At 36.7% G+C, this 15,159-nt stretch overlaps 3 protein-coding genes across 3 annotated transcripts; 2 read left to right on the top strand and 1 right to left on the bottom strand.

The window, feature by feature from the left end:
• The first annotated feature begins 311 nt into the window (after positions 1 to 311).
• On the top strand, positions 312 to 7,358 carry LOC102603453 (probable protein phosphatase 2C 8). Its single transcript, XM_006341486.2, has 10 exons — positions 312 to 814; positions 1,646 to 1,754; positions 1,913 to 1,949; positions 2,085 to 2,129; positions 3,606 to 3,658; positions 4,165 to 4,326; positions 5,790 to 5,873; positions 6,586 to 6,675; positions 6,780 to 6,827; positions 6,947 to 7,358. The coding sequence occupies exons 1-10, from the start codon at positions 528 to 530 to the stop codon at positions 7,058 to 7,060; spliced, it is 1,029 nt and encodes a 342-aa protein (XP_006341548.1). The 5' UTR covers positions 312 to 527; the 3' UTR covers positions 7,061 to 7,358.
• Positions 7,359 to 8,568: 1,210 nt separating this feature from the next.
• LOC102597915 (WAT1-related protein At3g18200) lies at positions 8,569 to 11,227 on the top strand. The gene is made up of 7 exons (XM_006341641.2): positions 8,569 to 8,788; positions 8,874 to 8,936; positions 9,215 to 9,331; positions 9,571 to 9,805; positions 10,127 to 10,285; positions 10,391 to 10,542; positions 10,762 to 11,227. Exons 1-7 carry the CDS (start codon positions 8,595 to 8,597, stop codon positions 10,919 to 10,921), a joined length of 1,080 nt encoding a protein of 359 aa, XP_006341703.1. The 5' UTR covers positions 8,569 to 8,594; the 3' UTR covers positions 10,922 to 11,227.
• A 1,395-nt stretch (positions 11,228 to 12,622) lies between these two features.
• LOC102603797 (T-complex protein 1 subunit delta) lies at positions 12,623 to 14,684 on the bottom strand. The gene has a single exon (XM_006341487.2). It carries the CDS (start codon positions 14,540 to 14,542, stop codon positions 12,923 to 12,925), a length of 1,620 nt encoding a protein of 539 aa, XP_006341549.1. The 5' UTR covers positions 14,543 to 14,684; the 3' UTR covers positions 12,623 to 12,922.
• Positions 14,685 to 15,159: the final 475 nt, after the last annotated feature.

The raw sequence follows: 15,159 nt of genomic DNA on the forward strand, positions 1-15,159 counted from the left end.
ATATTTCATGGTTCCACCTATATTGATTTAGTGAAGTTTTATTGTAATATAGGAAAACTAATATAAATTTTAAAACATATTAAAGAGAGAATAATTAGTAGTGATTGATCAGTATGAGTTGTGGTGCACTGGTGAGAGTGTTTCACCCTTAATCAGAGATCTCGAGTTCAAATCCCCTGTTGGAGCGCCACCCCGAATGAGTCGGGTGGGAAACAAAACAAAACAAAAAAATTAGTAGTAGTGATTGAAGGAATGGATGTGTTTGGTTAATTTTAGGAAACCTAAAGGATATTTTCGGTTAAATGAAATAGTACAACGATAAAGTGACAGTTGAGGTGAAACAACAGGGATGAATTTGGTTAGAAATTCTTGCAGTGTTCCATGTAATTGCCTCTTTCTGAAATCGTCCTCGCTTTCAGTCGCATTATCCGTTTTTGCCTCAAACTTTATCCTACACCATATAGCTTTCAGTCTCCGTCTCTTGAGCTACCGATTTACTGGATACCGGCCGTTCATCTGAAAAAATAATGGCTGAAAGTTCCGATTCGACATTGCTTGATAAAGAGAGTGTCAGCACCACTGCAAATAACAAACGCGAAGCTCATTCTGATAGCTCGGATTCCGTAACAAAGAAGTTGAGAAGCAGCGACACTCATGAGGAGCCGAAGGCTGAAATCACTGTCCCGAAAAATGGAAGTGAATTGTATTTTGAAATAGAAGCTGATGCAGCTGAGGATAAGGGTTCCAGGCAGACCATGGAGGACGCTTCTGTTGTTCTTCCTGATGCTGACCTTGAATTTCCCGGGAAATTGAGGTTTTTCACTAACCCTAATTCCCAAATAAATTTGTGTATTTTACGTATGGATTAGCTTAATGTAGATAGGGTTTGTTTGACACTCCGCATAACTGGTTAATTGCTATTGAGGGAGATGAAAGAGTTGCGTTAGGAAAGCGATCACTCGAATACTTAGTCTTTTTGTTTTGGCGTTCTATTTGCTATTTTTTTAACCTGGTCTTTCGAAGATCTAATAGGACTCATAGCATTAGCTTAGAACAATGACAGCAACAACAACCGCATGTAATCACATGTAATCCCATGGAGTCTGGGGAGGGGTAGTGTGTATGCATACCTTACTAGAGGTTGTTTCAATAGACCTTCGGTTTTAGGAAAAACTTTTCAAAGCAGTTAGAAAAAAGATAAAAGGAAAGTGAAGAAGCCATGGCAAAATACTAAAGAAAATGTGACAAATCATTCTGTAAAGGAACATTAGTTACAATAAAATAATACGATAATAGTAGTACAAAAACCGATTAGTAGTGCAGAATCAAAGAACAAAAAACTATAAGAGTAATACTATGTCTACTAGGATGGAATGATAAGCGGCACAATGCTCAACTACCTACTAACCTTCTACCCTAATCCTTGTCCTTCATAACCTTCTAAGTCTAAGGTCATACCCTAATCCTTGTCCTTCATAACCTTCTATCAGTAAGCTGAAGTTGTGTCATGCCTTGTCTAATGAAAAATAGAAAAGAGAAATATACAAGTTTGACATGAATTTGAGACCGATGTACTTTTTGAGATCTGATTTAATACACTGCTAGGTTTTTTGAAATTTTCCTAACCATGTTATTTCCTTTATAGATGTGCTCATTTTGCAATATATGATGGGCATGGAGGTCGATTAGCTGCTGAGTATGCCCGGAAGCATTTACATGCCAATGTTCTATCTGCAGGCTTACCACGTGAGTTGGTGTGTTTGCTTAGTCTTGTTAGTGTTAGTCTAATATTTGTTGCGACCATTGGTCAATCATCAATTGTTGCATAGTTTCTGTTACTAGTGGTTACTTTCTATTTTGTTTCTGTTCTGTGTACTATGTGCTCATTGTCATTCTTTCAATGAATTTGCAGTTGGATGTTAAAGCAGCCAAAAAGGCCATACTCGAAGGTATGGTACTGGGCTTCTTTGCTAGATATTTAAACTTGATATTATTGCTCCTTCGCCTGTTTTCAATTGATCCAACTATTGATATTACCCATGGTGGATTAATGTATTCTCTTTTCCATTTTTCATGTCTATCAGGATTTAGGAGAACTGATGAGTCTCTTCTTCAGGAAAGCACCAAAGGTATCTTTTTCTCAGTTCAAACCTTTTTCTGTATTCTTGGTTTCCTTAAAAGTTTCATCAGGAGGTCCTTTTTATCTAATTTGACAGCAATGATTGAATATAATTGTGATTTTGTTTTCCCATTCAAGATTTGTGTTTGGTAGTCCTAATTTTTATATGCTGACGCTATCCTACTTGATCCCTGTATCTTTTATTTTCATTGAGAAGGAAAAAGGAAAATAAGCTATATATTTTTATGGCGGTGGATGGCCTGAATTGTTTCTGATACTTCTCATGATGGCCTGGTGGTAATGATGTTGGTGTTTAATAGTTTCAAAAGCAAGACTTTTGCCTTGAGAAAATTTGGTCAATTATAATTCATTGCGATCAGTGATGGATTTCGGGTTATTGCTGTTTCTACCAGTGATATATTGGATTTGGGGTAATTGCTGGATTTGAGGCAATTTCACCTCTTTCTGGAAGGTTCTGTTGAATGGTGTTGCTATCTTTCATTTTTGATGTTTTTATTCCATCTAGCCTGTCTAGCTAGTGGCACTAGAAACCTCGAGGTCTACACAAGCATCAATTCACTAACAGCAAAAACTGTTCATCTAATGAGAAAACTGTTCATTTCTCCATTACATTGAATTTGCTGTGTCATTTACATCTAAAAGCATTAGTATGTTTTACAATATGTACATATTTTATCATGTTTTCTCATGATCAGGAGGTAAAGAGTGGTAGGCTAGATAGTCAATCAGATAGTTAGGAAATGATGTTGGTTCATTTTCCCTCAGAAATGCTAGTGAAAATTGATCATTTGTTTGAATTGCCACTACCCAGGCTCTGTATTATTTTAGGCAGTTCGGTGCACTAAGCTCCCGCTATGTGCAGGGTCTGGGGAAGGGCCGGACCCAAGCTTTGTATGTGATACTTAAAGTATACACCAATGGTTCAAGACCCTTCATTGTCAAACCTGGTTGTATAGTCAATTGAAAAGGTTTGACTGCTTAGTACTTTCGGTTTACATAAGGCATGATACTAGGTAAGTAAAACCGTAAAAGAAGCAACAGTGACTTTCTGGTTTTCGTTTCCATTTTTGGAATACTGAACTGAATATCTTGACTTCTTTTCAGGGTTTTGTTTCTTCGGAAGACATTCTTTATCTCTTTGTTTAACCTCTTCTTATGTATTTTGCATTTCTGCTCAGTCTGTACCTTTCTTCACTTCTTGAAAGCATTCACCTATTTGTATCTTTCATGTTTGAATGCTTTAAATGCTTTTTCTGATATCACATATCTGGTATTTTACTCTGAATTGTAAAATGTTATCACTTCTCTGGTATTTTACTCTAAATTGTTTAGTTTTATCACTTCTTTGATTCATATTCCAATGTTCAAGCTGTGTTTGTTATTTGCTAAGGATCTTCAGCTTTCCATTTTCTTAGTCTCTTTTAAAAGCTGATAACCTACTTACAGTTTTTAGATGCATCGACAGGTGGTTGGCAAGATGGAGCAGCTGCAGTATGTGTCTGGGTATTAGGCTCCAAAGTAAGTTTGATCTTATAATTCTTTATGTACTCAAATTAGTGGTTGGTTTTTGAGCTCCACCATGATTCTCTTTCCACACTGTTGAACTTGTTGGAATGATGGTTTTGGCATCAGAAGCATATACAGCTTGAGGAACACTCATAGTTCTAGTGTGAGTCCATCAATATTAGATTGGTCTGCTTACTATCTCTCACACACAGACATGTAGAAGTGTATATCTATTCCTTTCAGGGAAAACCTACATTAAGATACTTCAAATCTTGGTGCTAAAGCTTTTGTGACATGCGGTGTGGTCCTGAAAGAGTCATCTGGATGTTGAGCGTCAAACCAACTACCATTAGTATCTCTGTAAAGTAGTTCCTCTAATCTAAGTTATCTTCATGTAAAACTTACTCTTCAAATAAGCTGCGGCGCCTCACAAATATGTACTTCCCTTGCTATCAGTTTCATAGTCTCCCAGGGATTTGCATTGAATATCTAATGAACTTTGCACTATGGCTGATTAGGTGTTTGTTGCTAATATTGGAGATGCGAAAGCAATTTTAGCTCGGTCATCTCCAACTGACGGTTCGAACAACACTACTGATGGATCAACTCCAATAAAGGCCATAGTCTTGACCAGGGAACACAAGGCTATATATCCTCAAGAACGTGCACGCATCCAAAAAGTAAGCATTAGGCAATGAGTGCCTTTTGAATGCTTAAACCATTTCTCATTTTTGTAGTGGTGCTGGATTATCTATCTTGTTTTCTTACTCTCAAAGACTGGCTAAAGTTTGTTTAACTTATGATAATTTATGATCCATTTTGATCAAATAATTAGATATTGATTCTGGATTTAGGTACTTTCAAACTGAATGTGTTCCATAATCTTTGTCCAGATATAATCTCATATAATAGCACATGTATATACCTTTCAGACGGAAGTAGATAAGAAGGATCTTGTTGGCAAAAGAATTAGGTGATTTCTTTCCATGCTCAAGTCTTGGTAGGCAGAGATACCTGATACCTATGCTGGTGAGAGGTGACAGGTATAAGTGGATTTAGTCGAGGTGCATGCAAGCTTTCCAAAAGATACTCATTAGGGAGTAGTGGCCAGATTAGTCTGTTATTTCTTTCCTAAAAAATTCAAGGCTACTATCTAGATGACAAGTAGTTCCAACAATTTTTTTTGATAAGTGCTTCTGAATTGATTTTTTCTTGTCATAAGTTGAACATAGTGCCCAAATCATTTCTTGCTTTTTTTTTTGGTTAACAGAGATTTTCATTCATAACCAAGGGATCATTACAAATCAACACAGTTTTACGACTAACTGCTTCTCATACTATCCATTTATCTTTCTAATCATACAGAAAACAAGCAAGAAACTAATCTATTACAATGCAAAGAGCCTAACTCTAAGGATACTTATTAAGAGCTTGTAGTATAGGTTTCCATTTTGCCTTGTGTTGTCCTCTGAGATGAATATGCATTGCGATCTCCCTTAGGACCTTGTCTACGCATAAACTCCCTCGCTGGAACCTGATCTTATTTCTTTCTCTCCAAATGATGTAGACAATCATCACAAACACACTAGTCTTGATCTCAGCACCTCCTGCATTCGTTTTAGCAATATCACTGATCCAAGCTATCTCTGATCTCCAGTCTTGAACAACTCTTTGGATTCCCAGACAGTTACATAGCCGTCCCCATAAAGTCATTGTCACCTGGCATTCAAAGTAGAGATGATCAAAAGTTTCCTTTGCTATGCCACTGAACACACAGTCAGGTGGCACCTGGATGCCAAGCTTTTCAAGTCTTTCAGCTGTTGCTAATCTTTTCTGCACAGCCCCACAAAATGAATTTGAATCTAGTATGTACTCCATGCTGCAAGGTAATACTCTTCCATTCAATTCTTGGGAAAGTAGGCATAATGTAGGTATACATCTTCTTAGTAGAAAACTTCCCACCCTTCTGTGTCTTTGCAAACTCACCATCAAATTACCCTGCCCAGCTTGCCTTTTAAGCAACACATCTCTAGTCCCCAATATCTTTCTCACTACCCACGAAGCATCAGTAGGTAGGAGGACAGTTTCTTGCTTCTCTGTTATGGTTATTGACTTCTGCTGATGAATATCCATGGTCCTGTAGGCTGGGGGATCTGTCAGTTCTAATGGACGATTACAAGCGCGCCTTGAAGTTTCCAGAGCTTTCGGAGATCGGCAGTTCAAGAAGGTTTGTGTGCTAAGATTAAAAGTATCTCAATGTTGACCAGACCTTTTCTTTTTCCTTTAATTTTTTATTGGTGATTGTGTGACTATAATTGTTTCTTTCTGTTTATCCATATTGCAAGTGATAATGTGTTTTTGCATGGTTTTATAGAAACATAATTGAGCATCCTAAGAAATTACTATTGTTATCTGTAGCTGCTCCGTTTTTGTTATTTCCCTATCCTCTGAAAGGTTTTCATGTACAGAGTAAAGTGTGGGGTAAGTTTGATGGTGCATTTGCTGCATATACAGTTCATATATGATCAGCAAAGTCATGTTTTCCTAGTGTTTTGGCCTTGTACGTTCCAAAAAAATCATGCTACATAGGTGTCCATGAATTAAGCTGTGTTTAAAAGAACTGATCATTTGAGACAGGTGATAGATTCGTTTGTTTCTCTATCTATCAAGTTTATCTGACAAACCTTGATTTTGGGAATGGATGAAATGACCCACATCTACACATAATATACGCAAATGTGTGTGTGTGTGTGTCTACTTATCACTTCTTCATTAGTCTTTTGTTGCTTGAAGGAATCCTGTGGATAGTGGATTTTCATATATGTGCATGTGGCTGCTCAAATATCTTCCAGAGAATTCAATAGCTGGTTGAATTACTTGTTGAACATGCAGTTTATCGTGTATTTCATCTTTTTCATGTAAAGGAATTCAATATGCAGGTTGGTGTCATTGCAACTCCAGATGTTCATTCATTTGACCTTACCGAGAGAGACCACTTTGTCATTCTTGGCTGTGATGGCTTGTGGGGGGTATCTTTATTTTTTCCTTATTGTATTATTCTTATAGTCATGCATACAACCACTATGCTTGGGGTGCCCATCCCGGGGATATTACTTTTTCCATATGATTGTAGGTTTTTGGGCCAAGTGATGCTGTTGATTTTGTTCAGAAGCTATTAAAGGTATGTCATCCCCCCACCGTTCTGTCACCCCTTGGAAAGTTAAGCAGTCTCCCAATGATTTGCACTTTTTGACTAATTTCTGTTAGCAGCTTGCTTTAACCTTTGCATCTGTTTGACAGGAGGAGCTATCTGTGAAAGCTGTGAGTCGCCGCCTTGTGCGGGAGGCAGTCCGAGAGCGTCAATGCAAAGATAACTGCTCCGCTGTTGTAATTGCTTTCAGGAAAAAGCAGTAAAACTCCGAAATTTGTTCAAAAAGAATCTTAGAGTCTAGGCAACCAGATCTGGTCTTGTTCTTTGGTTCATACTTTGTGATGGGTTGTATCATGCTTTCATCTAATGTAGTTGCAGATTCTTACATTTCAGATCTCTTGGCTTTTGACCAAGCTGTGCAATTTGTTGTAGAATAGGTCAGTCTTTGAAATCTTTTCCAGCACAAGACATGTATGAACAAACCATCCAAGTTGGATAAATTTTCATACAACTAATCGAGCTTTTTTGGTGGAAATTAAAGGATTCAAGCCTTTTCAGTTTGTTGTATTTGATTAGCTTTGCTTCATCAAGTGTTTTACCTTAATTTGAAGCTATTGCTTTCCTTTCATGGTCGTTAATATTCGTTCGATTTTTTCAAATTGCTGATTGAGAAATGAAAAATGTATGTACATTTCGTGTAATATTCTCATTCATGAATCATCTTGGTTAACTGTCCCAGATTTTATTTTATTTTATTTTTGGGTGACAAATTAGATAAGAATATTCTTTTTCTAATCGTAGAATCTCTTAATAAAACCTACCTACTACTCTGAAAAGATCAATAATAAAGATAACGTGGTTTTTGTCTACTGACAGAAGATTCTCAAAGGACAAACTATGATTTTGGTTGATTGCTTGTGAAAAGATTCTATTTATCAAATGCAAAGTTTATTTTACTTTCATTAGATTTCTTAAATTGATTATTAACTGTACTGATACTGATTGCCAAATGATACAGTCCTCCTATTGTGGACGTCAATTATCAGACTACTAGTTGTATATTGCAAAGTTGGGTATTTTATTATGAAAATTTTAACCAAAATGAAGGACCACATGGGATCTAAGATTCCTTTTTCTTTTAATCTTGTTGATAATGGCGATTTCATAGACAAGCTTGTATGCACTTAACTATCTCACCAGGTATCTAATGCGCACATCTTGGAACGATGAAAAGTAATCGCTAAGCATTTTTGTTTTGCTTGATTAAGATTTGAACCTCATGTCCTACTTACTTAAATTTAACTAAAAATAAACATAAACTCCTACCTAAATTAATAGCTGCAAAAATTAAAGAAATATCACAAAAATAGGGTGTGGGTTTCATATCTTTAAATTATTAACTACCAAACCAACATGCATAACTCCCACTTTGTCTCCCTAACAAAGTTCAAAAAAGTCTAAGTCAACCAATCATATAACATTTAGATAAAAAGAAATCTCATAATGGACAGATTTGCATGCAAAGCATAGAGCAACTATATCAATAAATGCTCATTATACATTAAGAGACTTAATTTTTTTTTAAAATATTCAAATCCCATAATATTATGTCTAAATGATCACTTTGCATATGCCAGTAACGTTGTTCTGTTTTCTCGCTCAATTATTCAATAATTTAATACACATTGTTTTTTCTTTCCAATTGACATCTTTCACTTTGTGTATATATATGGGGACAATTGTTAGTACTTGAGGATCTAAAGAGTAAAAAAAAATTAGAAAGAAATATCAAAAGATATGGAACCAAAAAGTGGCATTTCTGGAAAAGTGAAACTTCTTATAGCATTGCTTGTTTTGCAATTATGTTTTGCAGGATTTCATATAGTTTCAAGACTTGCACTTAATATTGGTGTCAGCCAAATTGTGTATCCTGTTTATAGAAATATTATTGCATTGGTTTTGTTAGGACCCTTTGCTTATTTCTTGGAAAAGTGAGTCTACATTTTCAACAAAACACAATTATTTTGCCCTTTTACCATTATTTCTTGATTTATAATCTTCTTTTGATTTATACAGGAAGGAAAGACCACCCCTCACATTCTCTCTATTGGTTCAATTTTTTTTCCTTGCATTAATAGGGTAAGCAAGTAGCAAGAGGAGTTATCAACTTCCTATTTTTTTCTTTTCGAATACAACTATGTACACTAAAAGTACAAAGAACTTTTATACTATTAGGTCAACTGAAAGATAACTACATGTAGTTGTTTTATAAAAAACAAGATTAGTAAGAAATAATGTAAGTTACTAGCTACAATACGCTTAAATACATAAACAGTAAAAATTCTTTACATTGTCAATATTAGTAAATCATTTTTTGAAATGTATTTTGCTAATCATTGTAATTTTTTCCTTTTCAGAATCACAGCAAACCAAGGATTTTATATCTTAGGGTTGTATTATGCATCACCAACCTTTGCTTCAGCAATGCAAAATTCTGTTCCTGCTATTACTTTTATCATGGCTTCTATTCTAAGGTATGCAAGAGCTCATCAAAATGACTCACTTCATTTTATTTTTGTTGATAACCCTGGTGTCCGCGTTACTCTGTCCGCTAAGACAGATGAAAAGAAATGACTGGATTTAACCTGAGACCTCATGGTTCTCAACTAACGTCATTGACCACTAACCTTCCATCAAAATGACACATTTACATGGATTCATTAATTTTTGTATCAAAGTATTGAGACTAAAATACATTTTTGTATACTCTCAGGCTAGAAAGAATTCATTTTATGAGGAGAGATGGCATGGCTAAAGTTCTGGGAACCATAGTAAGTGTTGGAGGAGCCACAGTTATTACTCTTTGCAAGGGCCCTCCTCTGTTAAAAGGAAGCAATATTTTTGATGAAGAAATGGCTGCTTCTCAAGAGGACATGCTGAATTGGACATGGGGTTGTGTTTATTTGCTTGCTCACTGCTTATCATGGGCTGGTTGGATGGTTCTTCAGGTATCCCTCATGATTGCTAACCATTAAGACGGTATAAGTAGAACTAGTTGCAAGCAAAAAAAAAGGGGCATAACTTGGTATCTATGTTGCTCAGACTCTTCAAAAATGTTGTCAGATGCTTGTTTGATCCTCCAAAAAGTAATGCATTTTGGCAACATTTTTGAATAGCCTGCTACAACAAGTTAAATTACGCAGATCGCATATTATAATGAAATCACAACTGCAATTGTTGTTAGTAAGGCCAAGCAGTCTCCATATGGTTGACAACTTGTTATTTACTTGGTCTAATTAGTGTCTAATGGAACTTGGTAAATTATGCAGGCCCCAATGCTGAAGAAGTATCCAGCCAAGCTATCACTTACATCATTTACATGCTTCTTTGGATTGATCCAGTTCCTAGCTATAGCAGCTTTTACAGAAAGGGATCCAGCACATTGGAAGATCCAGTCAGGAGAGGAAATTTATCTGATTTTATATGCTGTAAGACCCTTATAATAATTAAAAAACCAACCTTTAATTCACCCTGTTTCACATAATCTTAATTAACATGAATGGCTAACAATTTTGAACTGCAATTGCATTTAGGGTATTATCTCTTCTGGAATAGTCATTTCTCTCCAGACTTGGTGCATTCAGAAAGGAGGACCAGTTTATGTTGCCTCATTCCAGCCTGTGCAAACAGTATTAGTTGCTGTTATGGCTTTTCTAATTCTTGGTGATCGGTTGTACTCTGGAGGGTAAGTCAAGAAATGATCTGGTGGAAAAATTTCAAACATTTGCTCAACTTTACCCGCTATAACAATAAAGTCAAAAAACTAATTTTTGTCACTGAACTTTAAAGTAACTGATATAGTATGTAAAGTTCAGTTACTTTAATGCGACAAAATAGTTTTTGAGTTTACTATCCCCCTTGCTCACAATAAATTGATCTCAAACTAATGAACCTTTAAATGCAGGATACTTGGAGGACTTCTGATTATGTTTGGGCTTTACCTAGTTTTGTGGGGTAAAACAGAAGAGAAAAGAGTTGCCAATACTGAAGAGACAACATTGACAAAACACCTTCTAGCTCCCAACAACAAGGAGGAAGCATCTACTGGAGCTGATAATTGCTAACAAAATATGTCAAATATTTTCTTTTTTCTTTCCCTTGAAATATTATTTCTTATTTTATGGTTTCTTTCTAGAAATTAAAGCTATAAGGTCAGTGTAACCTGGCATGGACACTGCTGTGCAACATTGAAGAGGAACAAATTTAGTTGAAGCCCAGATAATGAGGGCTGAATATGTCGTTTGGAAGCTTAACAGCTTTCTAGAATTATTTGTACAATTATACTACTTCCATGTAAACCTTTGAGAAGGAATCAGTCAAATTGGTGTTCCACAGGAACCATGACTTCTAAAAATATTCCAGTTTGCTTTTTTGTTTCCCTTTGATGTACAGTTTCTAATTTGGAATATTACTTTCAAATGATGGATTTTATTTATATCTACATTGTTCTCACTGTGAAGTCAATCCTGCCATTAACCCAATCCCCAAAGCCAATTGGGATTAATTCAAACCCATCGATTCAAAAATGGAAATTCTATGTTGAAGCTCCTCAAAGTAGATGACTTATAGAACCACCTATGCTAATTTATCCTTTCACTGACCCCAACTCATATAACTTACTGTACTTCAGATGACATATCAAACACAAAATGCTACTTCAAAATTAGAAAAGAGGTATAGAGTGTACAATACTACACACACTAAAAGGGATGATTTTATGTATTGAAAGTCTAAATGTGCATGTTCTTGATACATATTATAAAAACATAGCCAATCCTTCAGAAAGAGCAGATACCTGGCCTACTTGAAGAGAACCCATTCTAAGACGTGGTAACCATATTCTCAGAGCATAATAGAGCAGTTCATAGAAGACTTAAAGAAGATTAGAACGTACTGGAAAGAACAGTAGAGGTGTGTGTAAGTTTGACCTAGACATCACCGTGAAAAAAAAGACTTGAAGAAAAGGTAGCAACTTGTTTTAAGTGGTCTGGGAGCAAGCTTCGGTCATTCCCAACCATCTTGCCATAGAAATTCTGCTTTTATGGGAAGATGAAGCTTGTGTAGTCCATAACACCTATCACTTAATACAACAAATGGCCCAAAGAACTCAAAGTTGAGTGTGCTGAACCGGTCAGACTAAAGAAGTCCTAGTTACCACGTAGCTAGATAATGAGGGAAAGTGAGAACTTTTAATCTTGATCTGTAAATACATCAAACCTAAACCTCATCCAGCTGAATCCCCTATTCTAAAGATGCTAACTATTCTTGAGCTCAATTGGAAAATGGAGAAACAATGAGAAATCTGACACTAAACAAAATCCTTTCATTTCAAACCTAATCAGAGGAAAATCTTGATAGTCGCAGCTGACATCTCACAGGTTTAACAATGTAATATTAGGTGAGCTTAGATCACCATTACTATACCTCAATTGTCAGCTGCTACACCACACAGATTCTTTCTACATAAGATAAACTGAGTAGACTTGCTCAAGTTGATCTTGGTCCAACTAAAGTTTAGCGTACAATTATGTAATGTTCAACTAGATATCAAAACTGGACCAGATCCACAATTTGTTCAAGGGCAATCAAGTAGATAGTGCCTGAGAATATTCATCAACACCCAGCACACACCAACTAAAAGAGATTGCAAGCTCTTTTGGTGGTAATAGGACAGCAAAGTGCAAGGAGCACATATTAAATAGAAGTTAAAACAGGAAGCACCATTTGGTAACTAATTGGAACATAAATTGCAGATGAAAATAAAATTCACCAACTAAAGAGCATCTGACTAAAATATTGATAGACTGATAGTGATCCACATGTTACATATTGCACCATGTCAACCAATCAAAATGAAGAAGAGTCGTGCACTCAAAACTTAGTATTCGAGTAAAACGGAAAACCCCACAAGTAAAAATTAGCTAAGCAAAAATGAAAAATGAAAATTCAGCATATAATCCGAAATAGAGAAGAACCGGAGGACCAATAAATCTTGAAGCACACAAGTCAAAACCAAAGATAAGACAAAACACTTCTAATTTTCTGCAATTTCACATGACATCACTCTACCTCACAGTAACAATGTCATCAATCTTCAAAATCATTCGTACGCATTCAGTAGCCAAGGTAATTGCACTTGTGCTCACCAACAATGGCTGCACGACATTCTCTTCCAATATGTTGGTGATCTGCCCCTTCCTCACATTGATCCCTGTGTTGATCTCGCCCTGAGCGTGCCTGTTCCTCAACTCAGTCACAATTGCAATTGGGTTCAACCCAGCATTCTCAGCCAAAGTATAGGGAATGACTTCGAGGGCTTCAGCAAATGACCTCACACAATACCCTTCCATCCCCTGTAAAACCTTTGCCCATGCACCCAACTGCCTAGAGAGCTCAATCTCAGGTGCCCCACCTCCTGCAATCAAGAACCTCTTGTTCACCAAACATCTTACCACACACAATGCATCATGCAAACTTCTCTCAGCCTCATCAAGGACCAACTGATTTGACCCACGAACCAGCACTGAAGTGGTCCTGCCCATGTCCTGGATCCCTGTGATCTTCACAATCTTTCCACCATCCCCAAGAGATATCTCTTCAACCAAATCTGCATGGCCGAGTTTCTCTGCTCGGAAATGATCAATATTGGCAATAGGCAGACAATTTAAGGTCTTAGTAATAAACTCAATCTCATCCCTCTCAACATCTTTAATCACCAAAATCTTCGCCTTTGACAAATAATGCAGAGACAATTCCGTCACAGCGTCCCTCAGAATACTCTTCTGAATCAACAAAACATTACAGCCAGTTGCTTTGATCTTCTTAATCATGCCCAGAATGTAGTTCCTCTCTTCTTTCAAAATCCTGTCCATTTGAGTATAATCAGAAACCACAATGCTCTGCTCAATATCAGTCTTGGGAGGGGAAATCTGAAACTGAATCACCCCAATCTTAGCTTTCTCAACTCGTGTGAGACCACCTGAGGCATGACTCACCTTCTTGTCAAAAACTAAACCCTTAACCAACTCGGTATCATCAACAGTACCTCCCAATTTCTTGACAATTTTAATATCCCTTAGATCGACAATCTCTGGCTTTTCGGGATCCACAACAGAAAGCACAGAATCAACAGCTAAAGGAGCCAAAAGAGTGGAGTATTGTGACACTACCTTACTGTTAAGCGCAGTGCTTGCTGATTTCACAAGGGAATCACGGTCAGTGAGCTCAACAGGAAGAGCCATCGCAGTGAGAACTTCAACAGCCTTTGTAGATACCTTATGCAGAGAATCGGAAATGACAGTGGGGTGAATACCAGCGGAAAGAAGAGAAAGACATTGTTTGAGCAATGCACCGGCAATAACAACAACGGTAGTAGTTCCATCTCCGGCAACAACATCTTGAGACTTAGATAACTCAACGAGAAACTTAGCAGCGGGTTGAAGAACCTCCATTTTGTTAAGAATAGTAGCTCCATCATTGGTGATAATGACCTCTCCGTTTGCAGTAGAGATCATTTTGTCCATACCTTTAGGTCCAAGACTAGTACGAACGGCATTAGCCACAGCCTGTGCGGCGGCAATATTCGCCATGCGGATATCATCTTTGCGCTTGTTGTCCACAAAGGTCTCAGTTTTGGACGATGAAGCAGCGGAGCGCGGCGCCGAAACTCCTGCCGGAGATGCCATTTTTCAGATCAGGATTGACGGAACCCTAGAGAGAATACGAGATCGAGATGATTCCGAGTGAGTGGGAAAATGAGAAGTGTTTCAAAACCCTAGCGAAGTGTAGAGAAGTGTTTGGGTTCTAGACAAATTGAAATTTTTGAGGGGGGCTTTTGGACTTTTTACTCTACCAGAGGGTTCACCGATATGTTTTCATTTATTCTATTTCTACCCTTGCTTAATCTCTTTATTATATTTCGATCCCGATTTAAGTTATGGACACATTTTTCACCCTAAAGTTTTTAAGATTGTTTAAGTGGTGAAGTAATGATAATAATCTCGAGATAATATATTAAATTATTTTAATCTATCATTTGTTTATGTATGTATGAGTTTTAATTAGTAACTTATTTTGTAGGCCAAACACATACACAGCCCTCAAACTTGGCCCCATTTTTCATTTTGGCACTCCAACTTAGCCTTGTTCCATTTTAACCCTTGAACTCCATTTTTTCTGTTCCATTTTAACACGAAATACTATTTTTATGATTTCTTTATTTTATATATATTCTTCAAATGCAACTTCTTATTTTAAATCGACACGTGGCAGGTAAATTTAGATAAAAAAATTAAAAAATAAA

This window comes from Solanum tuberosum, unplaced genomic scaffold, assembly GCF_000226075.1.
Source record: "Solanum tuberosum cultivar DM 1-3 516 R44 unplaced genomic scaffold, SolTub_3.0 scf00026, whole genome shotgun sequence".
Taxonomy (NCBI): Eukaryota; Viridiplantae; Streptophyta; class Magnoliopsida; order Solanales; family Solanaceae; genus Solanum; species Solanum tuberosum.

What these genes read in the sequence shown, in the direction of transcription:
- LOC102603453 (XM_006341486.2), top strand. Translation starts at nt 528, where the DNA reads ATGGCTGAAAGTTCCGATTCGACATTGCTTGATAAAGAGAGTGTCAGC. An exon ending in TCTGGGTATTAGGCTCCAAA is followed by an intron (nt 3,659 to 4,164) that starts GTAAGTTTGATC and finishes ATGGCTGATTAG; the next exon opens with GTGTTTGTTGCTAATATTGG. An exon ending in TTGTTCAGAAGCTATTAAAG is followed by an intron (nt 6,828 to 6,946) that starts GTATGTCATCCC and finishes TCTGTTTGACAG; the next exon opens with GAGGAGCTATCTGTGAAAGC.
- LOC102597915 (XM_006341641.2), top strand. Translation starts at nt 8,595, where the DNA reads ATGGAACCAAAAAGTGGCATTTCTGGAAAAGTGAAACTTCTTATAGCA. An exon ending in TTTGCTTATTTCTTGGAAAA is followed by an intron (nt 8,789 to 8,873) that starts GTGAGTCTACAT and finishes TGATTTATACAG; the next exon opens with GAAGGAAAGACCACCCCTCA. An exon ending in CTGGTTGGATGGTTCTTCAG is followed by an intron (nt 9,806 to 10,126) that starts GTATCCCTCATG and finishes TAAATTATGCAG; the next exon opens with GCCCCAATGCTGAAGAAGTA.
- LOC102603797 (XM_006341487.2), bottom strand. Translation starts at nt 14,542, where the DNA reads ATGGCATCTCCGGCAGGAGTTTCGGCGCCGCGCTCCGCTGCTTCATCG.